The sequence below is a fragment of the Tauraco erythrolophus genome, chromosome 10, assembly GCF_009769465.1.
Source record: "Tauraco erythrolophus isolate bTauEry1 chromosome 10, bTauEry1.pri, whole genome shotgun sequence".
Taxonomy (NCBI): Eukaryota; Metazoa; Chordata; class Aves; order Musophagiformes; family Musophagidae; genus Tauraco; species Tauraco erythrolophus.
In genome coordinates this window covers 27,338,153-27,361,598 of record NC_141474.1, presented here as the reverse complement: position 1 = coordinate 27,361,598, position 23,446 = coordinate 27,338,153, and the positions used below count along the sequence as shown (strand labels likewise).

The 23,446-nt window shown below is 41.0% G+C and overlaps 2 protein-coding genes across 4 annotated transcripts in view; both read left to right on the top strand.

Annotated features, from left to right (window-relative positions):
- The window catches only part of BEND5 (BEN domain containing 5), a 32,488-nt gene extending 29,066 nt beyond the window's left edge, over nucleotides 1–3,422 (top strand). For all 3 annotated transcript variants that reach the window (XM_086617124.1, XM_086617123.1, XM_086617125.1), the window contains one exon: nucleotides 3,224–3,422. In XM_086617124.1, the coding sequence (XP_086473250.1) occupies nucleotides 3,224–3,384 (161 nt within the window). In that variant the 3' untranslated portion in view covers nucleotides 3,385–3,422. The remainder of the gene's footprint in view (nucleotides 1–3,223) is intronic.
- Nucleotides 1–23,446, top strand: part of AGBL4 (AGBL carboxypeptidase 4) — a 941,572-nt gene that overhangs the window by 586,671 nt on the left and 331,455 nt on the right. The gene's annotated exons all lie outside the window — the stretch shown is intronic.

The window sequence follows — 23,446 nt, the reverse complement described above, 5'->3', positions numbered from 1 at the left end:
ATCATACTTGTGTTTTGCATTCATTTCTGTCTCTTGGTATTTCAGTCTTCTTTTTAAGTCAGAACTGAGTCGGTTCCTCATGGAATACGTACTGAAATGGAATTTTTAGGTTTTGTGTCCATACTAAATTATAATAGGGCTGAAAGAAATCTCCGTATTTGATTTAGCTTCATTATTCTGCATTTTCGGTTCTTAGTTGCTATGTGCTCTTAACTACGAACTCTTTAGGAGCTGTGGTCATCTGCCTTGCAAGTACCATGTTTTGGAAGTAAGAAATATGATTCCTCTGAGTGTGTGTGTGTGTCTGTGCCTGTGTTGTGTGGAGAAAAGTTGGAAACTGATCTTCATACCGTCATCGTTTTGTATTCTGTAAGAAATGAGTAAAAGACATGGGATTTTTTTTTTTTAGTAATCTGCTTCAAGAATATAAGTGGAAGTGCAAGCTGTTCCATACTGATTTTCTAGTTCTGGCTGGGACCTTTTGGTACAATCCTAACGTGTGTAGCAAAGAATGGTGTACTGGCCGCGTAAGGAATCCACTCTGTGGCTGTGGCTGCCCTCGTCGCCTCCTAATGGGAGCTGGTTACCCGGATGCACGCTTACAAACACGCAGTAAAACTGAGTTATTTTCCACTGGCCCATCACAAAGAGCTTTCTGGTTTCCCTGCTGGAGGCTGTTGTTCCTCAGCTTTGCTGGCAAGGTTACTTACGTGAGGATTTCCTCTTCTGCTTCAATCAGGGCCAGTCTGTGTTGCTTGAGCCATTTAAATGATAGATTTCTTCCAGCTCCCCTTGGTTTGACTACAGTGAGTTTGGGAGTATGCTCCAACAGAAGCATTGTTAGAGGGAGATGAGGCCCTTCCCTTTCTTCTTTTCCATACCTTTACACTGTCCAGCAATTCAGCTCTTCCCTATTTCCTTGTTTTTCTGTTTTCTGTCATAGTTTTGCTTCCAACCTCTACCCACACTTGAGTTCTACCGTTCCATGCCCTGGTTTTCCATGTTTCTCTTTCCAGTGTTTATTTCACCTTGTCTTTGACTCCCTTTTTGTTACTCAAGACTGTACCATCTCCACTTGAACCAGTTAAACTGCATGGCCGATGTTTTAGGTGGCAGCAGACAGACTTTCTATATCAGCGATACTGGGTAGCACGTAACCATGGCTTTCCACGTCGTTGTGTCCTTTGCATTTGCGTCAATGTTAGCAGGTCTTGCCCCATCATGCCAGCAGTGTTTCCTGGAAAGCTGGAAATGATCAGATAAGTTATTACATTATGGATAAATGGACAAGAGACAAAAACAAAATAAAACAAATCACTAGCAAGTGGACAAATGGTAAAATGCGAGGAAGCTAGCGTTTACGTGGCCGATGACTTGAATCAGGCATCACGGATGGAAATAAAGCTCCTTGTTAGTCTTTGAGGTCTACTTGAACCTTTAGGCCAGTCAGAAATACGAAGGGGTGTCTGTATGCTTCACTAAAGCCAAAAGACAAAGAAGCAACAGAACCCCAAGATCACTCTTCGGAGTCCCTGAGCCAGTGTCCTTTTGTGGCTACTAAACTGCTATTTCTGCAGCCCCTCATAGAAATGGAAGAGAAAGAAGAAGAAAAAATGTGAGGATCATGAATCTGTCTGGGTCACACTGACTTTGAGAATCACAGCTGATGAATTAGTTTTGTCAAGTGATTCTTTGTTTGACATTGTGGCTAAACTAATAACATAGCCTGTTTGTTACTGGAAGTTCACCTTTCTAGGTGTATCTGCCGCAACCTGGGAGTATTCCTGAGATTGTTGTAGTACAAGTTCATGTCCTACAAACACACTGGGTTTCTTCAGGTTCTCTGACATGCCTCTTCTTGGGTGTCACATTTCAAACCATAGTTCACTGATGATCAGCGTTTCAGCTGCCAGGCTGCATACTGATTCATTTTATTTATCTTATATTCAGTACATCTTGCAACATAAAATTCATATTGTTTTGGATGTTGTCATCATTCTGTGGACACAAACTAACTTATTGAAAATAGATTTTTGAACGACAGCATTAACTCTTAATGTGTCCAATATCTCTAGCTTCTTAAAACTCCCTACTGCGTAGTATGTAATAAAGAAATTATAAAAAGTATTATGCATAAGCACTGTTATAAACCTTGCTAATGCAAAATAACCTTTTATAAAACTTCTGATGGGTTTCAAAAGGAACTACAAAGCGTGCATAGTACTTAATTTTCATAACTTTTTAATACGACGCATTAGAAATGTTATAAACCGTGTTAATTAAGCGATAATCTCTGTGGCTCTCTGTAGATGAAGCAATAAACGGCTACTGGAATAGATTACTCGGCAAAGCAGAAGGGAGTTTGTTTAATCAGTCTGGGAAGCCTACACAACAAAATCCATTGTCTTGGTTATGAAAACAAAAAACCAAACCTGCCTGTCACTAAGGAGTCAGATGTTTTGCACCACCTCCGATTTCAGTAATCTCTGCAGGATTCTGGCACCGAACTACCGACTCCGTGGAGCAGAATTGTCTCAACTCTCATTGCCCTCGTTGCTTTTGCAGTTATTACTATTGCCTGCGTTTTGTATTCGAGTGAAGTTCACAAAGTGTATTGTGCAAACATGCAAGAAGATGGTTCTCGCCCTGAATAGTCTACTGATAAAAGCAAAATACACCCAGAGTCAGGACGTCTGATAAAAATGCAGACATTAATGTATGTTGAACAGATTTTAAAAATAAAATAAATCAGTTAATGTCTTCTCCTGCTGGTTACTGTTGCTCTTCCTAACCATTATCATTTACCTACTGTCCTGAAGGTGTGATGGTAGCAGTGACTCACAGGGAACTGTAGATAACAACAGTTCTAGTGAGACTGTTCACCTGGGAGAAGATCCTAAATCTGCTGTGGAGATCTGGACAAATACAAGAGTTAGGCAGGCAAGACTGGCACTGTAAAAGGTTGCATTTAGTGGTATTTTTGTATAGAAAGCCTATTAATGTAGTCACAGCATAACTGGAAGTTGGTCATGCCAAAGATTCAAGCCTGGTAAAAAATCTTGTCTTTAACAAGATGGCCAGTGAATCAATGGGATATTCTGTTGTCTTGCAACAAATATGCACAGTGCTTACTCAGTGCTCTCTTGAGTAGTAGCCCAACACAGGGCTATATTCTTCTCTAAAAATGTCCTAATGGCTCTTTCCTTTTTTTTTTTCTCCCCAGAATGTTTGTATGATAGAATAGCACAAGAAACTGTGGATGAAACTGAAATTGCACAGAGACTCTCCAAAGTCAACAAGTACATCTGTGAAAAAATCATGGATATCAATAAATCCTGTAAAAATGAAGAAAGGAGGGAAAGTGCAAAGTACAACTTGCAATAAATTTTGGATTTTTAATAAAGTCTTAGTGTTTTACTTAAGTGTTGGTTTTTGATTTGTGTGACATTTTTGCTGATGGGAGAAGCTGACTTCAAGCATTACTCTCCTCCAGTAACTGATTCATTTTTTGAACAGTTCTGTCAAAAGCCTTTCTATGGTGTAACCTGCTTTAAAATAATGTAAGATATATCGTAAGTCCACTCACAATGAAACAGTGAATTTTCAAAGGTTTTTCCAATGAGTTGCAGTATGTTACCTGCAGTTCTGTATATAGGCTGTATTTCTGCGAACACCAACCGTTTTTGCCTACATTTTTGTTTTACTGGAGTTAGTGGATCTCGGCTGCAGTAAACATCTGCAGATGCTAGAAAGAACTGTACAAAATCCACTTTGCTATTGAAAAGAGTTTTATTGTATTTTACAAAGTGTTTTTCTGAACTGAAATTTTAATCATTTGTTTTTATAAATCTTTGTTTTGATCTCTAACAATATATTTGGTCGAAAACACACAAAGAATGCTTCTTTTTCACTTATTATCTTGTAAATAGATCACAGTTGCCATCACAGTTAAAGAAAACAAACAAAAAAACAAACGAAAAAACAAAGAACTCAAAGCTGAAAGTTGTAAAATCACAATAATTTATTTAAAAAAAAATCTAAAAGTAGTTCTTTTTCAGGCAGCGAAGTACTTTTCAGATTTCTGGTTATGGTACAAAGCTCTTCAGTATGTCCATATTACTGTTCTTGAAACACTGTCTGTTTAGTGTATATGTAGTTTAAAATGATTTAAAGGTTGCTGCACAACAAGATTATGTGTAATAGAAAATTTAGTACTGTTTCCTTTGAGTCCATAGTTTAACAATGGACACTTTTATAGCACAAAATTAAAATAATTTTCTACATTGAAGTTAGATTAGGAATAATTTGTTGTGGGTCTGAGTTATGCCTTATTGTCTGTAAGCGGAAGAAAATAACATGAAGTCTTGTTACAAACCTTGTAAGGTTTGTAAAGATAGCTTAGGGCCTGGACTGATCAATTTTGAGGGTTTGTTATATTAGTGATCTCAGTTAACCTTTCTTTTATTTCGTGCATATGGATGTGATTATCTACCTTTCAGGCTGTGTGTTCCTGAGTATCAGCATTTGTGTTTTTTTCCTACCACTGCACTTCAGCTTCCTTTGGATTTGAAACACTTAACCATTTAATATCATCTTCATGTAGCACTGGTATACCCTAATGGTAAACCTATTTCAGTGTCTTGTATGCACAGATAATTTGAACAGCGATGCAAGGATTCTTTAAAGGGCTGAGGTGGATGGAAGAAAGAGGGGAAGGGGGAGGAGGAGGCATGCTAGAACTGCAGTGCCTGTTTTGGAAGAGATGGACACCACGTTGTCTCTTCCTGAGCACCCCATGTGCTTAAGTGATGTCTTAATTCAGGGCATAAGTATGTGGTTTGCGCTCCCTAAAGTGCAATTTCATGATTGGCTTGTGCCAACCTAAGCACTCCGTGCTGCCGGAAGAGTGCACCCCGCTTTGACTGCTCGTGTCCCTGCGTTCCCGTCCCTTCAACTGGTACTTGTGGTTGCGCAGATGTGTCTGATCTCACTGATTTTCATGGTTCAGTTCATAAGGGCTGGTGCCAATAGGATGGAGTCAGGGAGCCTTCATAGCAAGGGACAGGAGGAGGAGGAGGAGTGTCTTTTTACAGTGGCTTATGCGTATTCTGAAACTGCATTTAACAGCCTAGCTTGTCTCCTCTTAATCTCAAAGTGTTCTTAGCTAGTGTTTAATGAAGTGCATAAATGTTTCTGCTTCCAAATTTGGGATGCTAAATAGCAAATTAGTGTTTATAATGGCAGTGTATGTATCCTTTTATTAATTAAAGAACAAAACAGAGATAACACTGAAGAAACACTTAAACGGCAAGTTCCCACTTTTCAAGCAGGCTTGTGAATGTACAGGTTTTTTTAAAGTGATACTAGGACAATCCACTAGTTTGGGGGAAAATGTCCCTGATTTCCTCAGTCTTTTATGGCTTTAGTACTAATGTGTTTTCATTGTAATAGATTCTTTAATGAGAAGATCATGCTGTACTTCTTAGAAGGTAAGCCTATTTGAGACAGCATTTTATGAAACCTCAGAAAAGCAGATTAGAATTTAATTAGAGTTAGGACTCCATCCTGGCCCCAAAAATCAGAGATTCTAAGTCTTTTCACAAAACCAGCATCATTCTAAGGCTTCTCCTTGACAGACTTGTCCCATCAGATGTTAATGCTGCATATTGCTGAAGAATTTCAGTTTTCTCTTTGGGGAAGGTATTTTGGAAGTCTTCATTCATTTGTTCCTGGAGTTTCTCTCAGCTCAGGTCCAGCAGGTAGTATTTAGCAGAGTTCAACAGGCGTATTTGGGTGGCACAAAAAGGTTCACTTCCCTTTGAAGTGTGATGTTGTTGGGACCTAATGCTGTGTCCTTTGGACTGTGCCACTGACATTTAATGTGAGCATCACTTGAAGCTTTACTGAGTTATAGTAAAGGAATAGGATGTATTAAAAGTAATGTACTTCTTTATTGTATTATAACTTGAACTAAATGTTTGGATTTCTGGAAATAAGCATTTGCTAATAATAAGCCAGGTTTGTGCACAGTAGTTGTAAGGCAGTATGCGGAGGGCTCCGTCATGGATAACAGATGTGTACGAATAGTATCTTTGCACTTATGTTTGGTCATTACTCTTGTCTTTTCCCTTCCCATGAACCCATATGAAGACCATGCAAGTCTTTTCCAGTGTGTGTGTTTCAAGTAGGCAAACGGGCCTACAGTTCTCGTGTGTTCCAGCATTACCCAAGAAAAATACGGATTTTAATGGGGTATGCTTTTCTGCATTGAAATACTGATTGATAAATTAACTGTGAATTTTATTTCACTACATTATACTGCATTTATGGCCAGTGCTGTTCTTGTTGGTACACTAATTCTTCCCTAATTGTGCCTGCTTGTACATAGCGTCGCTTTGTTCTTAATGCGTCTGCCATGAAGCCACCATAGGAGATTTTATGTGACAATGGCACCTACTAACTTTTCCCTCCTCTAGCTTAACTTCATACCTGTACATCATGTGAAACAGGACAGAATTTTGACATAAAATGAAGTAGGTTTTATTACACCCTGTAATACCCCTCGTTCATCATTCTAAGGTTTGTGCTGTGCTGTTACTTCATACTGTAAACCTGGATTTGTAAGTATCAGAAAAACACAAGTTTAAGAGGAACTGACTTTTTGTCCTGAGAGATCAGTGCATACTATTTACTTCTCTTTTTTTGATAAAAGAAGGAAGAAGGTGTTACGTGAATAATCTGATCGTTTGTTGCCACACATTGCTGCTGTAATTTGTGATACTCATGTCCTGAGCCATATTAAAGTGCTTCTGGCACTCTTGAAAGGGAGGAAGATGAGTTAACAAAAAGGGCTTTATTTTCTATTAATGATTTTATAATGGAAATGAGCTGTTATATTAAAGGAAGGAATCCTACCGGAGATTTTAATACCTCAGTCAAGATGTCTAGCCACTCAATTACAAGAAGAAAGCTAGTATTTGTTAGGGAAAAAAAAAAAAAAGTTCTGCTGTTACAGAACAGGTTTGAATTTAGTGATGCTTTATAGAGATGGGAGATTTGGTTTTGGTTTTGTTTTGGTTTTTTTTTAAATACAGCCAGACTAAAATACTTCTTTAGTCATGTCAAAGTTGAACTATAAGTAGAAGGAATTTAAGGTTGCATTTGATTAGCTGTTGAGCATTACTGTCGAAAGAAGGTGCAATCTCCCTGTGGGAGGTCATTTCTTGACACCGTACCTTTGATGCTGTGTCTGATAGATTACTACAATGCTGCTTTGTTGTCTTAAGCATAGATTATTGTCCTCTTGAAGTTTTAAGTAGCAGTAAATTTAACTTTTTTGGATTTAGTGGAATTGTAAAGATAATTCAGCTTCACACTTCCAGAGTGTATAGATCTTTAAAAATAAAGCTAAGTGCAGGTCATTGTTAAAATAATACTATTTTGATGCAAAACCTCAAAGGAGTGGGAATGTTCTGATTTGAGAACATTCTGTATTAGCTGTAGCCTCACTGTGCATTAGCTGCATTTGTAACTCTTGAGAAACCCAAACTTGGACTGTTTCTGAAAGGGAAAGCAAGGTTGTGTCATAATGAGCCATACTGAGGATTATGTCAATATTCCATCTTTTGGTGTGACAATGGCCAATCTTCTGAAAGGTATAAAGATGAAACTTGTGCTTCTTCAGAAGGAGGTGGTAGTTTTCGCAGTAGCCTTGAAAATATTTGTCGTTCTGTGCATGCCTTTAGTCTCGGATTGATGAAGTCATAACATCAATTGCTTAGACTTTATTGGTGTCATTTTTTTCATCGTAACATTATGGAACTGTGAAGTGATTCATACAACGCTGAGGCAATAAAAATGTTATGAAGTGCAATCATTGCATGTTTCATGCTCAGTAGCTAATTTTTAATTTCACCATCTTGGACACTTTTTCATCCCCTCAGGTTTCTGAAATAGGAAAGGAGAATCATTTGGTCTTGGAAAATGGGACCAGTGATTCAAGAAGGAATTAATTTACTTGATTGTTTATTTGCTTTACTTTTGCAATTATTGCTGCTGTTTATGTTTGAACAATAACTTTCATTCTGTGCATCAAATACCCACTTGTTCAGTCCTGCAGTGAAATCAGTCCTGTGGTTGTGATATCATTTGTTGACCATAAAGAGAAAAATACCTCACCTGTGACATCAGATTAAGTTGCACTGTGTCTGGATCAGAACAGTTGAAAGTGAGCCTGGGAGGAGAGGAAGAAGCTGAGCCTAAAGGATTTTTTTCTGTGCTGTCTTCTCACTAGAAAACTTCTTCCTACAAAGGAATTTATTTCCTCCACGTTTGGCAGAATAGCAACTTTATGTCCTTGTTTATTGATAGTAAAACCTTAACGGAACTAAACTCTTTATTAGTATGTGTATTCAATGCATTGGCCTACCTACTTTTATATAAATTTAGTCTTCAGTGATTTGAAATTAAAGAGTCATAGAAAATTTACTGAACACCCTAGAGACGGGTAGACTGGGGGTGATTTAGCCTTTATTGTAGTATAACAATTGCTAGAAGTCCTGTGAAATACAAGATAAGAAATTCTGCTTGTTGGTGCTTACGTGTCCTTTATAGTTAGCATGAGCTTTCATGCCTTTGGAGTGGAGAAAGATGTAGGTTTCATGGGATAGGCTGATTATCAGAAGAATTGACTGTGAACACCCTTTGGTGTTCACCCTGCTGTGTGTGAAGGATGTACTGGGACAGCAGTAGAGGGAATATGTCTTGATAGTGCCGTATCACACTGGTACCAGCCCCTTCCACATGAGACTCAGATGAATGAAAAAGCTTGCTTGGGAGAGTTTCATGTTCTTTCTTTCATACTCAAATATATCTTTAAAGTCTTCTGAAATGTTTATGTAAATCTTACTGAATTGTAGTTTAGGGTGTTTTTTTTTTAAAAAAAAAAATAATGTATTTTCATGTGTTTTCTATTTTTCTTGTATTAGCAGAATAAAGTTTCATGGGAGACATCTTTCTTCATGTTCAAGTTGGGATGTTAGCCCACTGATACTTGAAAACAGTCCATTTGGACATTTTACATCTGTGAGCCAGATACACCATGGTCTTCCCTTTCCATATGGAGCCCTCTGCAAGATTTATGGAGGTGCCTTTAGAAAATAATTCTCAAAATACGCAGGATTGGAGGAGGATAGGACAAAGCAGCTGTCTCTAAGTCAGTCTTCTGTATTTTCATTTCTTGAGGAGTCTTAGACTATGAAAAACTTAAACTCCTGATTTTCCATTTTTTCCTGCATTGTGTATTAAAATGTCTTGACACTTGCAGGTTTCTTTGCGTTTCCAAGGACAATTTCATCCTTCCAGGACCAATGTACACCGTAAGTTCTGCATTTCGCTGTACATCCTTACAGGAGTAAGCAATTGAGGATGTAGAATTTGGGGCTAAGCAAGGATGAAGGTGATGTTGTAGCATCACCTCTGCTTTGGAGGACAGTGCAAAGAACCACCCTCCTTGTTAGGACAGGATAGGTGTCTTTTCTACAGGTATAGTCCCCTAAAGGCAACTCATCCAACAAAGGTTCTTTATTGCCATGTTGGTAAATATGTGCCACTTCCACTCTGTGACTTTCCTAAACTTAAAAGGAAACTAAGATCCACTCAGCAGCAGTCGAATGTGGAGGAGGACCCTATATCTTGATGGTACAGGGAGCCTGAGAACAGGTTGTGGAGGGGTCACATAGCCCTTCTCACATTCCCACAGAGAATTAATACGTGCAATTTAGATGAAGTCAGTAACCAAACAGCAAAATCTCAAGCAGCTTGACTGGCATTTAAGGTTTCAATCAGTGAGAAGTTTTATTAATTAAAAAAGTCCAATTGCTCTTGCGTGCCAAGAATTTAACCTTTAACAAGTAGAATAATCAGCGTTTTCTTCTGCAGCCAGGGATCTCTATCCAGTGTGCTTACACAGCTGGATGTTTACAGATGTAATGTACCATTATTCTGTATAAATCTTTCCCTTCCATGTAAATCCACAAACTGATAATTTTCCTGATGTTAGCCAGCCCTGTCTGTTCTCCTGGTCTTCCTTTTGCATTTCTGTTTCTTCTGCAAGCGGAAGGCAATCTTCTGTGCTTGCCTTAAAGGTAAGGAGTCGGAAGCCTTTCACAATTCCTGCCTTGCAAGTTGCCAGCAGGGTTCTGAAGTGCCTGCTTGTTGTTCTCGGAGATAAGTGACACAGAGCTAGAGCGTTTCCTTAGGAGATCCGGTCGTGCTGCTGTCACCGTAAGGCAGTCTTTGCAGCTCAGGGACTTCATATAGCAGCGTTTTCTCTTTCTTCCTGCTGTGCCAAAGCATAGATTGTAGCAAAGAAAGTTTTACTCTTATATGAAGGTCTCAAAGAGGTAAGATGGAAGAAGTAGATCCTTCAGCAGTATCTCTTGAAAACATTTATTTCTCAAAACTGCGATGCCCTGCTTTTTCAGAGGCTCTGTGGCCTGGAAGCTTCCTACCTAATGGCGGTGCCTCGGTTTGGATTGTCATTTCCATTGGATGAGCAATGGAAAGCATTAGGCACTTTGACAGATTATACTGTTTTATGACTCTGAATTGCCTTCTGGGACTCCCTTTTTCCATTTACTGTATGAAAAACAGCCACCAGTTGATCTCAGAAAGAAAGAGCTATTTCAAAATTCTGTGATCTGAGTACAGTTCTTGAGAAGGACATTCTTAGCTGTCGAGTTCCATGCCTACAGGTGGGTGGAAAGACTGCAGGCTGTGGTGCATCTGCTGGTGGGTCATGCGACGAGATGCTGTGGTCCCCTGCAGAACACATCAGAAGGCTTCGCTCGGTCGCTACTTTGAAGAGAAACTTTGGCTGGACCACAGCATGCTGCTTAGAAAAACAAGCAATCTTGAGAAAGCATCGAAGTGTTAAATCCGTCTTTTCCTTGAGTACTTTATTCCAGGGGGTAACTACCCTTGGTGCTCAACTTGTGCCTTATTGCTCTGTGAATTATTTTGGCTTAACTTCTCTGTGAATTTTTCTGGCTTAACTTCTCATTCCTAGTTCTTGATTTGTCTGTCTGAATATTCCCTTGCCTCCTCAGAATTTGTCCTCCACAAGAACATCTCAGTAGACTAGGTGTCTTCAGTCTTCCACTACCACACATTTTCTAGGTCACAACTTGTTTTTGTAGTATTTTTCCCTTTATGTCTACCCAAATTTATTTTAGTTTTATGGAAACACTTTCTATGGAGGAGTTCTTGATATTCTCTTAAGTACGGTATTAGTTACATTGATACAATCTCATGTTTTGGGACACATCACTTTTTGTTAGAATGTCATATACAATAGTCGTAATTTCATTTTGTGGGGCAAACTTAATTTGCCTCTGTAGAAAAAAAAATATTTAATTGTTTTTTGAGCAATTAATGTTCCAGTGTAATTGCCTTTTTACTATATTATTAAGTATAGCTCTGTCAGGGAAATATTTTTCGTAAAATGAGTATTTATATGTCTTATGCTTTCCTCTTTGATTTGCTACTATGCTTGTGCCAACAACGAGACAGAGCACGTTCCTCCTGCTTGCCAAACTGCTTATTCATGTATTCACAGCTCCGCTGGGCAGGTGGGTGACGGTGTCCAACAGAGCTGCAAAGAGCAACAGGTGAGCAGTTTCACAGAAAAGAGGTCACTGAAATAATGTATCTTTGAAGAAAGAGAAGCCACAGTCGTTTTAATATTGTTGAATTTTGTACCATCTTCAAGACAGTGATGGAGTTTTCTTGGTTGATGATACTGGTACATTGCCAAAGAATGGTGAAGAGCTGCTATCATTGTGCTGTTATACGTACACACAACGAAGGGAGGGTATCCTTAGAGAGAGAGGGCATCTTTTGCGGAATTATTTCATTCTGGAGCCTCCATCCAAACCCTGTAAAGGAATTGGACCTGACAGGAGAAGATCTCGCTATACATCAACCCTTGCTGTGTCTACTTTGATAAATTAAAGGTTACTTTGGATAGGACTTACACATACTTTGTTTGACCATGCCTGCTAAATAATTAATATTCTCAGTTAACCTCAGAGACAAAATAAGGAACTGCCAACTTCCTCCACTGAGGTGGTTTAATGAAAATTGTTCTTTGCCAGAATTTTGAAGGTCAAAGCCGGCTGAAATATGTAAACAGAAATTATATCAAGGTAAAGCAAAAAAACCTTGTAATTAATCTTTTTTTAAGAAGTCCCTTCCTTCCTTTGAGAATTGCAAATAGTGTCAGACAAGGTTCTTCTAAATTTCCTTCATCATCTCTCTGAAGATTCCCTGTTAATTAACTTAGTAGTTTTATAAATGTTATGAAATCATGTTATTCACTTACTTCTGTTTGTAAAGGCATCAGGAAATTTGTGTACTGCACCTTTTGAAAAGTAATTAATGTTTCACTCTGAAATGCCAATTGATATTTTTGTATTTCCTATTGATTTGAAATTAATACCTCTGCCAATGTAAAGCCCACGTGCTGGTTCATTCAGGTTTCATTTACACAGAACAGACAGGACAGCATCCTTGAGCTGATCCAGTTAGAACGATGACCCTCATCTGATGAGCTGAAGAAAAAAATACTTGTTCTGCCCAATCCGTGCTTCCTCCCTCTCTGGGGGTGACTGAAGGTGGCCCTTTCCCACATGATTTGGGAGGGGCTGGGTAGGTTTTAACTAACTAGGAGCTTAATGATGGGAGGGGTAAGATCGGAGCAGTTCAGGTGTGTGTTGTAATACTGAGGGCAGAAACAAGTTGATTCTCTTATGATCCCACCCTGGTGCTGCTGTATTATTAAACACTCTGGGCAAGGCCTCGGTGATGTTTTGCAGGGTTATGGGTGGTGCAGAAGTTGCTCTCATGGTCTCCCTGCTTACCTGACTGATCCAGTCTCCTGTTCTGGAGGTCAGGTGGAACCAGTACCTGAGATATTTCAACTTTGTGGTGCAAGATGTTGCCATTTTTTCATCCTCTTTGGATAGGGGGCTTACTGTCTCATCATAATCTGACATGTGGTGGGATCCACAAAGTATCACTTGATCCACTACCTGTGGCAGCTCGGCTGGCTTTGCTAGGGGGAGAAAGGCAACACAGCTAGTCAAGAGGAGGACTGCTGTGCCCTCCCAACCTCTCATGTTCCACGGGTGAGCGTGCGAGCTTCTTACAGCTGACACAATTTTAGTGTCTTTCTGTATCGGGTTTGATTTGGATCTTCAGTACTTCCATGCTGTGTTGTCTACCACTGCACTGTCTGCTCATAGCATTTAAGACTCACCTGTTTAATATGAAAGTTGATGGTCGTCAAGTTATTGTAGCTTGTGTGGCATTAACAGTGAGCGAGTCTGCAACTAGGGAATAGCCTGCACCACTCAGGCTGTAGACTTTGGTATATGCACGTAGGGGTGGGTTTCTCCCGAGCTGATACTTTGTGAGAAGTTCCTCTAGCTCACTCCTCAGTGAACTTGTGTGGCACCTCTTCTCCTTGATCAAGGGATATACAGGCAGTTCTGCAAAAGTTGGGAATCTTTTGTTGCTGGCTAACAATTAAACTATTTTCTGGTCTGAGAAATAAACTTTAGTAGGGCTTTTTTAGCAGAAGGATGTCTTGTTGGCCAGTGTTTCCTCTACTCTGCATATGAGAATTACCTATTGGTACTGTCAGGTACCTCAAACGCAATTACTGGAAGAATCAGATCCAGTGCGATTAAAGGAATTAATATTTGTTATTCAAGGGTTTTCTCTTTATTAAATGCTTCAACAAAATTTCAGTAACCAGTGACCTCTTTTGAGAAGAGACTCATTGCCTTTTAAAGGCTTTATAACCAAGTCATCCCCTCTTGTCAGAGACACGGAAGATGAATAGATGGTTCTTGCCTGTGATTTCCAGTCTCAGGGGAAGTCCCTTTTCGCTGCCTGTGGTGATGCTCAGCTGCATCAGTGCTTTTAATTGCCTCCAGGCTCCTGCAGGACTTTGTGTGTCCCCTCTGGCATGACCTACATCCTTGCAGAACCTTGAATCCCTGAGCACTGGTTAGTGGAGTCTGAGCTCAGGACAGAAAGTCCTGTTGTTGCTAATCCCTAGCTGTCTTGCAATGCTGTAAGCTATGTGCCAATCTCTTTCTTGTGTCCTTAAATTCATCTGGAGTTATTTTGCCTGTAGAAGGATACAAATGGATTTTCTGTATTGAAGACGATGGTAGAGAATGTGAGTGCTGTCTTGAGCATAATGGATGCTGGGTGCGTTATTACACTGAAGACCAGAGAAGGATATATTAAGTAGAGCACAAGTACCTTATCAAGTCAGAAGTTCATACGTAGTAATATATATGTATTTTTTTCCCGTGAAATAACGATCCCAGCTGTAGGCCGAGTTGCACTGCTGCAGTTCAAATCCAAGACAAGTGTATCAATGTGTCAGATAATTCAGTTTAGTTTGAAAGGCTTAGGTTAATGGAGGAATAAGATGATGATGTTTAGGGTGAATTAAAGTAAACACTAGTCTGTTGTGGAAAGGAAACATTTATACAATATAAGATCAACTTATTAATTTTGGGAAGTATAGAACTCTTCTCTAAGAATGTCTCTTCCACCATTCTGTGGCACAGAAGGTGTGTGGACCTGCTGCTGGACTTTGTTACACAGGATTGACGTTACTCGACCCGTACCTTTGAAGGCCCAACATTACACAGGTCCATCAGCTCCTGTTTTGCTCTTTCTAGACGTAAGTAGATCTTATCGGTAGATAAGCCTAGAACATTGTGCTTCGGGACTGGATTGTTTTCCCCCCTGCCCCCAGCTTCCAGTTCGAATTTACTCATGAGCAGCTTTTTTAATGTCTTCAAAGAGTTTATGAGAGATCATATCCACTCTACCTTTGTTAGACCGAACTGTCTTTTAAATTTCACTGGAGAGATACACTCACCGATTCATCTGCTCTTATCCTGGTCGGCTTCTTCTGTACTTGTCTGATCTTTCTTGATCAGTGATGCTTTGTACTGAATTTTATCTGGGGTGGTAACAGTACGTTATACAGTGACGTTATCTTTCTAGAAATGCCTTTCTCTAGAAATATCTTCTGTGCTTTTCTTGGCTTTGTCATGCTGAGGGCTCATAATTCAGCAGTAATTGATGGCTCTGCTGAGGTTGTTATCCTTTCTTCGAGTTCCTAACGTATACCAGACTTCCTGCCAGTCTGTAGGAACTTGTATTTATGCTGTCAAACTTAATCTCACCTCCATTATTCCACTTGTGACAGTCATCTTGACGGATCTTTTCTTCCCGTCTGATATTCCTCCTCTGCTGCATCATACTGGTGTTACCTTCCAGTATGGTCCCATTAGTAGGGGTTTCTGGGGTCTATGCTTAAACAGTGCTTGTATGAAAACTACTTTTCCTTTTATGTGGATTTGTACCTGTTCTGAAACTCTTTGTAAACGTTCAATGAAGCCTCAGATCATCCCAGTGGGGCAGGTAGTTTTCCCAACAGTAAATGACTGGTAACAATCAAAAAGAGGGAGCTGGTGACTTGTTCAGCATCGTGCCTTAAAGTCAGAAATGAGCACTGATGACATAATCCCTAAGTCCTCTGCTCTAAAAGTCAAATAACACTGTATGCTTTCTATCAGGAGACTATCCAAAGGCTTTTGGAAAATGTGGTATATGTCAGTGCAAACTTGAGGCTGGGATCTGGAAAGTCATCTGGAAGATAAATTTAATGGGAACTGAGTTTTCAAAGCTTCAAAAAGTGAAGCCTGGATGGTTTAGCCACTGATATTTTGATGGCTATGCTTTCTTGGGTTACCATTTCTGTATTTTCTTGGGCGCTGTTACAATACCAGGCTGAGCTTCACCATTGTTTCTATTTATGTGTTTATTAAAGATGGATAGCTGAGGTGAGCCGATAGTACGTAATGCCACGCTGGTCTGTATTTGCTGTTTCAGCAGCACTTATCTTAAGGACTTTCTGCAGGATTCTTTTGAAAATTTCCAACTCTTGAACTGCACAGGTAATATTTCTGAAAAAAAACCCCAAATATCCGTGTTTATCCCTGGTGCCCCCAATTCTGTTTGTCATTGTTATGTTTTATTATGCAGATTAATCTCGAAGCATGGAGTGATCGTGAGCTTAAGTAACAATGCAGAGTGAAATCTCCTAAGTAACCGAGTCACAAGGAGTGCTCTCATGAAAAAATGAATACTAAGCTTCGCACCCAGCTGTGTAACATGGCACCTCCCTTGCAGCTTGGGTTAGCATAATTTCCTCTGCTGCCTCGGCACCGCCTTGACTTGCTTCATTTCTCCAGAATCCAAACATGTTTCCGTAGAAGTTGCCACTTTGGGATTTGCACGCAGCTTTACCTGTCCATCCTCTGAAGCCACCACCCTCCTGCCTCTGATCCAGGGAGAAAGCACTCCAACTTGAAAAAAAAAATTAAAAAATTATGCAAATTACATTTTTTGTTTGTTTTGAGTACAGAGTAAGACTCCCCCCCCCCCCAGTGGTTTACAAAGGTTGAGAATAGCGTTTATCCCTACATAGGATAATCTTTTGATGGCAACGGTTCAGATTTGCAATTAAATTGCTGCAGCTTAGCAAATTGTAGCTTTGTGTAACTGTTTCTGTACGGGTGTATTTGGTCTACAGCCGGCACAAGCTTGAACCTCTTCTCTGCAAGCCAATGAAAGTCAAACTACTTCAGGGTTTTGCCGTGGAAATGCCCACATGGAGGGTACTGCGGCTCCCAACACGGGGTAAGAACAGGAGTCTGAGTGCTGCTGTGGATGAGGTGGATGCCTAGGGTTCGAGTAAATTGTGTTATTGGAATCCCACTGGAAAAAAAGGATTTTTTTTCCCCCAGTTCTCACCATTTCCCTTGAAACCAGAATGACCCCAAATTAGTTTTGTTTGTAAGAGTTTCCTGTTACACAGAACCACAGCCCTGTGCTTGTTCACAGGTCCTAGGGTGACACAAATCTAAAGAAAAGAGCGTATCTTTTGGTTTTTAACTGTCTGGATCGAATTCCAAAGACGGAATCTGCTCCTAAAGCCCCAAGTCTGACGATCTTGTCGTGTTCCCTCATCTCTTCACGTTCAGAGCAGTTCGGCCGCAGCCCCGACGCCCTCGACGTGGGACGTGGTGCGGAGCAGCACCGCATGCCTATTACAGTCAATGGGAACCTTTCCAATGGGTTACAAACCAACACTGCGGAGAAGGAATCTGCCTTCTTAAGGGACGCACGGTAGCAACTGCATTGCTCAAGCTCAGAGCAGATGCAGCGACTCCGAGGTGGCCTTGGGAGGAGACTGCTTTGGTGAGATTTCCTAGTATGGTATGTTTACATTGCTGGGCATTGTGAAGAGGATTTCATACGAGCAGCTTTTAATCTTCTCCGATGTGGAGCGCAAACACTGTTCTGACATCAATCATGCTAGCAACACATTTGTACACAGAATAACAGTCACCTTTTAAACACAGGAATCGCAAATACACATTAACAGAAAAATGTATTTAAGCAGTTTCAAGCCTGTGCTGTAATAAGTAAACCAGCCATTGTATTCCACAGAGCTGTGTGTTTTAAATGCCTTAAAGAGAAAACAAATCCTAAAGTGAATCACAGTAATAGAGAAGGAAGTGTTTACATATCTCAAAACCTTCTGTACAATAATCATTCCTTCTTTTTAAATTTAATTTCAGCAAATTTGAATCCAAACGAGGTGACGTTTGAAACGTAAAGCTTTCATGGTAAGGTAAAATCCAGCGTATAATTTTTTGCAGGTGGCTGTTACTCGTTTATTATTTGTATTTCCATATTGCTTAGCAACCCCAGTCCTGGACCAGGACCTCGGTGCTGTAAGTGCTCTGCTAACATTGATGGAACGGATGGTCGCTGCCTCGGAGAATGCACTATTTTGTATTGAAGCCAAAAGTAAACAAACAATTTCTCATTCTGTCCTCTCTGAATGAGAAAAAATGAAGGCCAACTGATATTTAGTTTTGTGATTATCAGTGTGTCTCTTGAATTACTGAATCAACACAAATATTTGGGGGCCTGTCAAGCATGCAGGCTCAAATGTGTGTAGTTTTTCCAGATTTCATGTCCTGATGGCTTAAACGGGGAACATGGGGTGCAGGCCAGGTTGCTTCTCTCTGAATAACCGCTTGCTGACAGAGCTGCTCATGCAAGCAAATAACTGCTGATGCTTTGTGTGACCCTGCAATTAAAGATAAACAGCCTATCCCCCATTGCCGAGCACTTACTAATACTTACTCTGCAAGTGGCACAGCACCTGTATCCTTCAGACAACCCTCGCACGCTACACTACGTACATTTGCTTGAGAAGTTATGTAAGGCAACATTCACGAATCTGTATCCAGGTCCTCATTTAACCTCTTAAGTGGAAATGTCCTGATTTTTTACAGGAAGTAGGGTTTGTAGAGAGCGATAATACCTTCACTCGAGAGCTAGGAAGTTGGAAAAAGTAGACAAACTTTTGGTCTCAAAGTCGTTTTCATCAGTAAATTCCAGGCTAAACGCAGCTCAGACGTAACTGCGGTTGAGCGCTTGGGAGTAGAGGTTGCTGCTGCGAGGCAGAGAGGAGCGACTGAACGTTGGCACCTTCTACTCGTCAATGACAACCAGCCTCTCAATTGGTGAGATTCTCACCTCTGCTTCAAACCTCCCCTCTCACTCCGGCAGCAGCCCTGCCCGTGTCAGGCAGCTCAGTGCCATTGCCGTACCACAGCTGCGAGCAGGATACAGCGCAACACCACTGTAGAGAGGAAACGTGATTGTCTTACACTAGAAGAGAGCTTGGACGCTAAAGCAATAAGAACTAAAGCTTGAACACTGTCAAAACGCACCGGGGGGTCCTCCAAGGTGTTGCTGTTTCCAGCACAGCACTGGAATGTGTTTGGCTCAGAAATGGTGAGAATAATTTGCTGGTTCTGTGATAGTGCCCAAATGTCACATGGGACCAGGCCGTGGCCAAGCACCTCTGGACAGCTATCTCAGGACGTCGGTGGTTTGCATATGGTGGCTTATTTGAATAGCAAGTTCTTATGCATGGAGGTCATACAGAGCAGCCTTGTAAAATGCCTTTGAATCAAGAGGTTAAAAACAACTTATGTTAATTCTGGATTCCAGCCAAAGTTCCCCAGCTGTTTGGCTGAGAGTGGGAGCTGACAGACCAAAAAAGGAAACACACAATTAAAATGTCTCTCTGGAGAGAGAGAGGTGGCCATCAATGAAACAAGAGTGAGGCAGGCTTGACTGCAGCAAATGGCTTGGGAGGAGGTGGCCAGTGTGTGAACACTGTGGGCAGATGAGTGTGTGAGCACTCTGAGAGATGAGAACCACCTTCCCGCAGTGTAATGGTGGGTACTGGGATGCTCGTGGTAACGAGAGACTTCGTAAGCTTTAGCTTCTGTAGCTGTGTGTCACTGGCTGCAGTGTCACTAAATGAACTTAACATTGGTGACTAAGGATGACAAGTACCTTATGTAGAATTTACCTTCATTGAGGGCAGGAGGTGGCAAATAAAAAATTTTTTTAAATGTTCAATGTCTTGTCGTTCCCAAAGCCGTAAGCTTCTATGTTTCATTTCACCAGCTGTGAGTACTGATTTACTAGTCTGTAACTGCCATTTTGTAGACAGCCATTATTAATTTCTAAATAGTGACCTATTTGCAGGTCAATTCTTGCTCTGTAAATGCCAAATATTTGGACTCTGAATGCAATGGCCCATGCTTCTAGTTTGAGTTTTCTCCAGCTTTACTGTCCCTTCCTCCTTTCGGCCCACATAAATCATGTTGCCTGCATGAGAGCACATTTCGTTGTGTACTTCCCCTTCCAGTGGTTTAACAAGTTGAGCAGACTTAGTTGTCACTACTCAAACACAAAGAAATTCATCTGAACGCTCTGAACTTTCCCAGCAGAAATGGGGAAGCCAGCGAAATAGCCAGTTTGGATCAGTCAAGTCTCCTCTGTCAATAAACCATTGTGCCGAGAGCTTTCCGATGCCTGGCTGCGCTGGTGGTGGTTTTCACAGCAGCTGTGACATATACAAATGCTCTGTTAATAAACTGACATCTTTTCAGCCTTGAAGTCATCGCTCAGCGGACATGTTGCATGCTGCTTAAAAATCCAAAAGGCCTCTCTTTTCCTGTGTTTTCTGAGTTGGCCTAACTTTGTTCTCGCTGATATGGCACTAGATAGCATGATGCTTGGCTGGAATACAAATGAAATGCTGTCATATTCAAGCCAGTCCATAAGGTCTAAGGGAGAAAAGTTTGATACCAGTTTAGGGGAAAAAAACAACAAACATAATTTCATTTGCTATCTTTATAGGCCTAGAAATCATCCGTGATAGTGATGTAAAACAGCAGACATCAATCTTTTCCCTACCAAAAAAGAAACATAGGTTGTCAAAACTAATTTACCCTTTTAAAGGATCTTGAGGTGTGAAAACATTGAGTCCTTTAAATAGGAGTGGAGCCGAACAAAGGGTAGGTAATGTTTTTCATGGATGCCTGATGAACTCTGGTTCTTTGTAGCCTCATCACATGTTTTCAATGAGAAAAGCAGGGTAATTTCAGTCTCCGAATCCAACTTGGCGGTGAATTGAGGAAAAAAACATCGTATGCATCTTTCCAAAAGAGAGAAGGGGGAAAAAAAATCTTACTATAATCTTCCTGTAAAATAATCTAAAACTGAAGCTTATTCTGGGCCGTTGTGCCCATAACTCACAAAACCCTTTCAGAGGAGAGCTTGCCTGCTCTGCGTCAGGGACTTGGAATGGAGATGTTATGTGGCAAAGGTTTCTTAAACTCATTGCCTTGGTTGCTTTCAGAGGTATGAATCTTAATCCTCCTTCTTCCCCATGTAGTTTCCTGTGGAAAAAATCTGATCTATTATATACACAGCCTGCATTGGTACTTTCCTCCTTCAGACTGTTTCATTCATCTTAAAAATGCTTGTCCTCACTTGCTGACTGGGGTACTGTCCCATCTGCCTCGTGCCTTTCAACTCTAAACTCGTTGTGTGATCCTTCCACCTTATTGCATCCTAGGTCACCTTGATGTGACTTCTGTCCTCGTGTCACTGAAATTTCTTCTGTACTTGGTCTCTTCTGGTTTTCCTTCTCCTCTCCTTTTGTTTCTTTAGCTTATTTCCTGAAGGATGCCACCTTCCCTTGTTGGAGTATTAGGAGACTCCAGAGGTCTCTTTCTTTAATTTTCTTCACTCTGTCTCTTTAGGTAAATTAGATTGCTGCCTTTATGGGCTCAGACATCTGCTTGTCTCTGACAGACATGTCTTTCTTTCCAAAATAGATTAGAAGTTGTCCATAGTACCTCCATAGGTAGCTGGCTGTCCAACTTGAGGTTGATTAAAAGTAAGCGATGAAAGAGGGAACTGAGGGTTTTATGGGATAAGACTAGTGAATGCGAATGGGATGTGCATGGCATACTGCAGGGGGGTCTTGAGAGACACAGGACAGTGAATGGAGTAGTGAGAAAAGCAGCTGGGGATGTTGGGTGAGGAGAAGCTATTGGGAGGACATTGTACTGCGTGGATAAAGGTCGAACCTGGACTGTTGGAGAAGGCTTGAAAAAAGAACTGTTGGCAGGCAGGTGGACGGTGTGAGACCTGAATTGCTGAAAATGAGGCTTTGTTCGTTGTGCTGCACATGGAAAAACTTGTTATAGCTGTGAGATTAATGAATGAAGAAAGAATTGCCTGCAGACATGAGACATAATTTTGCAAAGGCAGATCAGGGCTGGTGAGGGAAGAAAGGCGGGCAGATATGTGACTCTGAACCCTTTTGCTGAGGTTTATAGATGCTGGGGCTAGTTGGTGGACAATGATGGAAACCCTGTGGATAAAACTGCCTTGTGAAGGGGCAAGGCAAGAAAAGTTGCAAGAAAAGGGCCAGAAGAAATGGCAGGAAAACCCACTGAGTGTCCACGTGCAGCAGAGCAAGTATGTGGGCACAGGAGAAGAGCATTTACAGGATCAGAAGATTAAAGTGGTGCCTCTTCCCTTGTCAACAACACAACCTCTTCTGCAGTTGTGCCAGTGGCAGGAGGGAATTGCCCTCCCCAGGCCCGGCCTCTCTTCTCCAGCATGGACACAACCAACTTCATGTATTTTCCAGTGGCTCTTCTCACCTCGAACAGAGACTCTGCCGCTGTTTTCAAAAGGGTGTTAATGCAGGCTGCTCGCTGAGCTGGAAGCAGGAAGAATTTTTTTTCTCAGTGCTGATGACTTAGGAGGAGAAGGTCTAAACCTTAAAATGTTTGTAAGGTGGTATGAAATAACGAGCCTGACCGCTACTTTATTTGCTGTAGGTTAAAAAAAAAAAAAAAAAATCAGGTAGGCTCCTGCTAATTTATTTCTAATTATTAGGAACAATTAGACAGTTTTAAGGCTAGAAAGAATCATTGTCTTTCTTCATAACCTCACCCTTTGATTTCCACAGCCCACCTATTGCTCTGTTTGAGCTATGGCATCTCTGCTTCGATACAGCCCTCTCGATCCTGCCTGCCCGGGCTGGGGCAGTGACACGGTGATCTCAGCCTGACCTAATGACCGATGCGGCAGTTTTCCGCTTCTTGCCTTCTCGTGCCTTGCTGTACACTGCGAGTAACGTGTGCATAGGTGCCACGTGGAGACCATTGCATTTAGCAAACCAGAGACTTAAACCACATGTTGGTTTAAAACCTGGAGCAGAGCCTTTTCGACCCTACCTGAAACACTAAAAGCAAATGTCTGTTTTGGTTTTTTAAAATAGTATTGTTATTTTTATTATTAGAAATTAAAGCATTAGCCCTAGATTTAGATTTTTCTTTTTTTTTTCCCCCAACAAGCATCCATTCTGCACAACGCTTTCTCCTATTATGTTGTAAGATTAATAAAATCCCCTGGAACCTTCAATTACCGCAATTTGTGGAGGTTTCTGGTTTTCTGTAGGTCTGGAATCGCAAGAGACAGACGTTTCTGCCTTTGTATGTAGGAGAGCATATGACTGGATTCAGAAGCCGATCAGTCTAATGTCATCTGACAATGGGCGTGTGGGATTTTCCAGCACAGAAATCAGTGAACTATTCAAAGTTGCTGCACCAGCCTCTGTGTTTCTTTCTCAAATTAGGGCTTACAAATTTAAAAAAAAACCATCACGCAAGTTGGGAAATGCCTCCCAGAGAGGCGAGGTGCTGCCAGTCTTCCCAGGTTTGCGCCTCTGCAGTTTGGCAGCTCTTGGCTTTGGCTGGATCCAGAGCCAGGGAGGGAGCGGAGGATGGAGGCAGCTGCAGCTTTTGCTGCTCTGTGGCTCCCAGCTTTGCCTCACTGCCGGTCACGTCTCTCAGGGTATTATTTTTTGCACCTGTGCTGCAGGTTGTTGCAG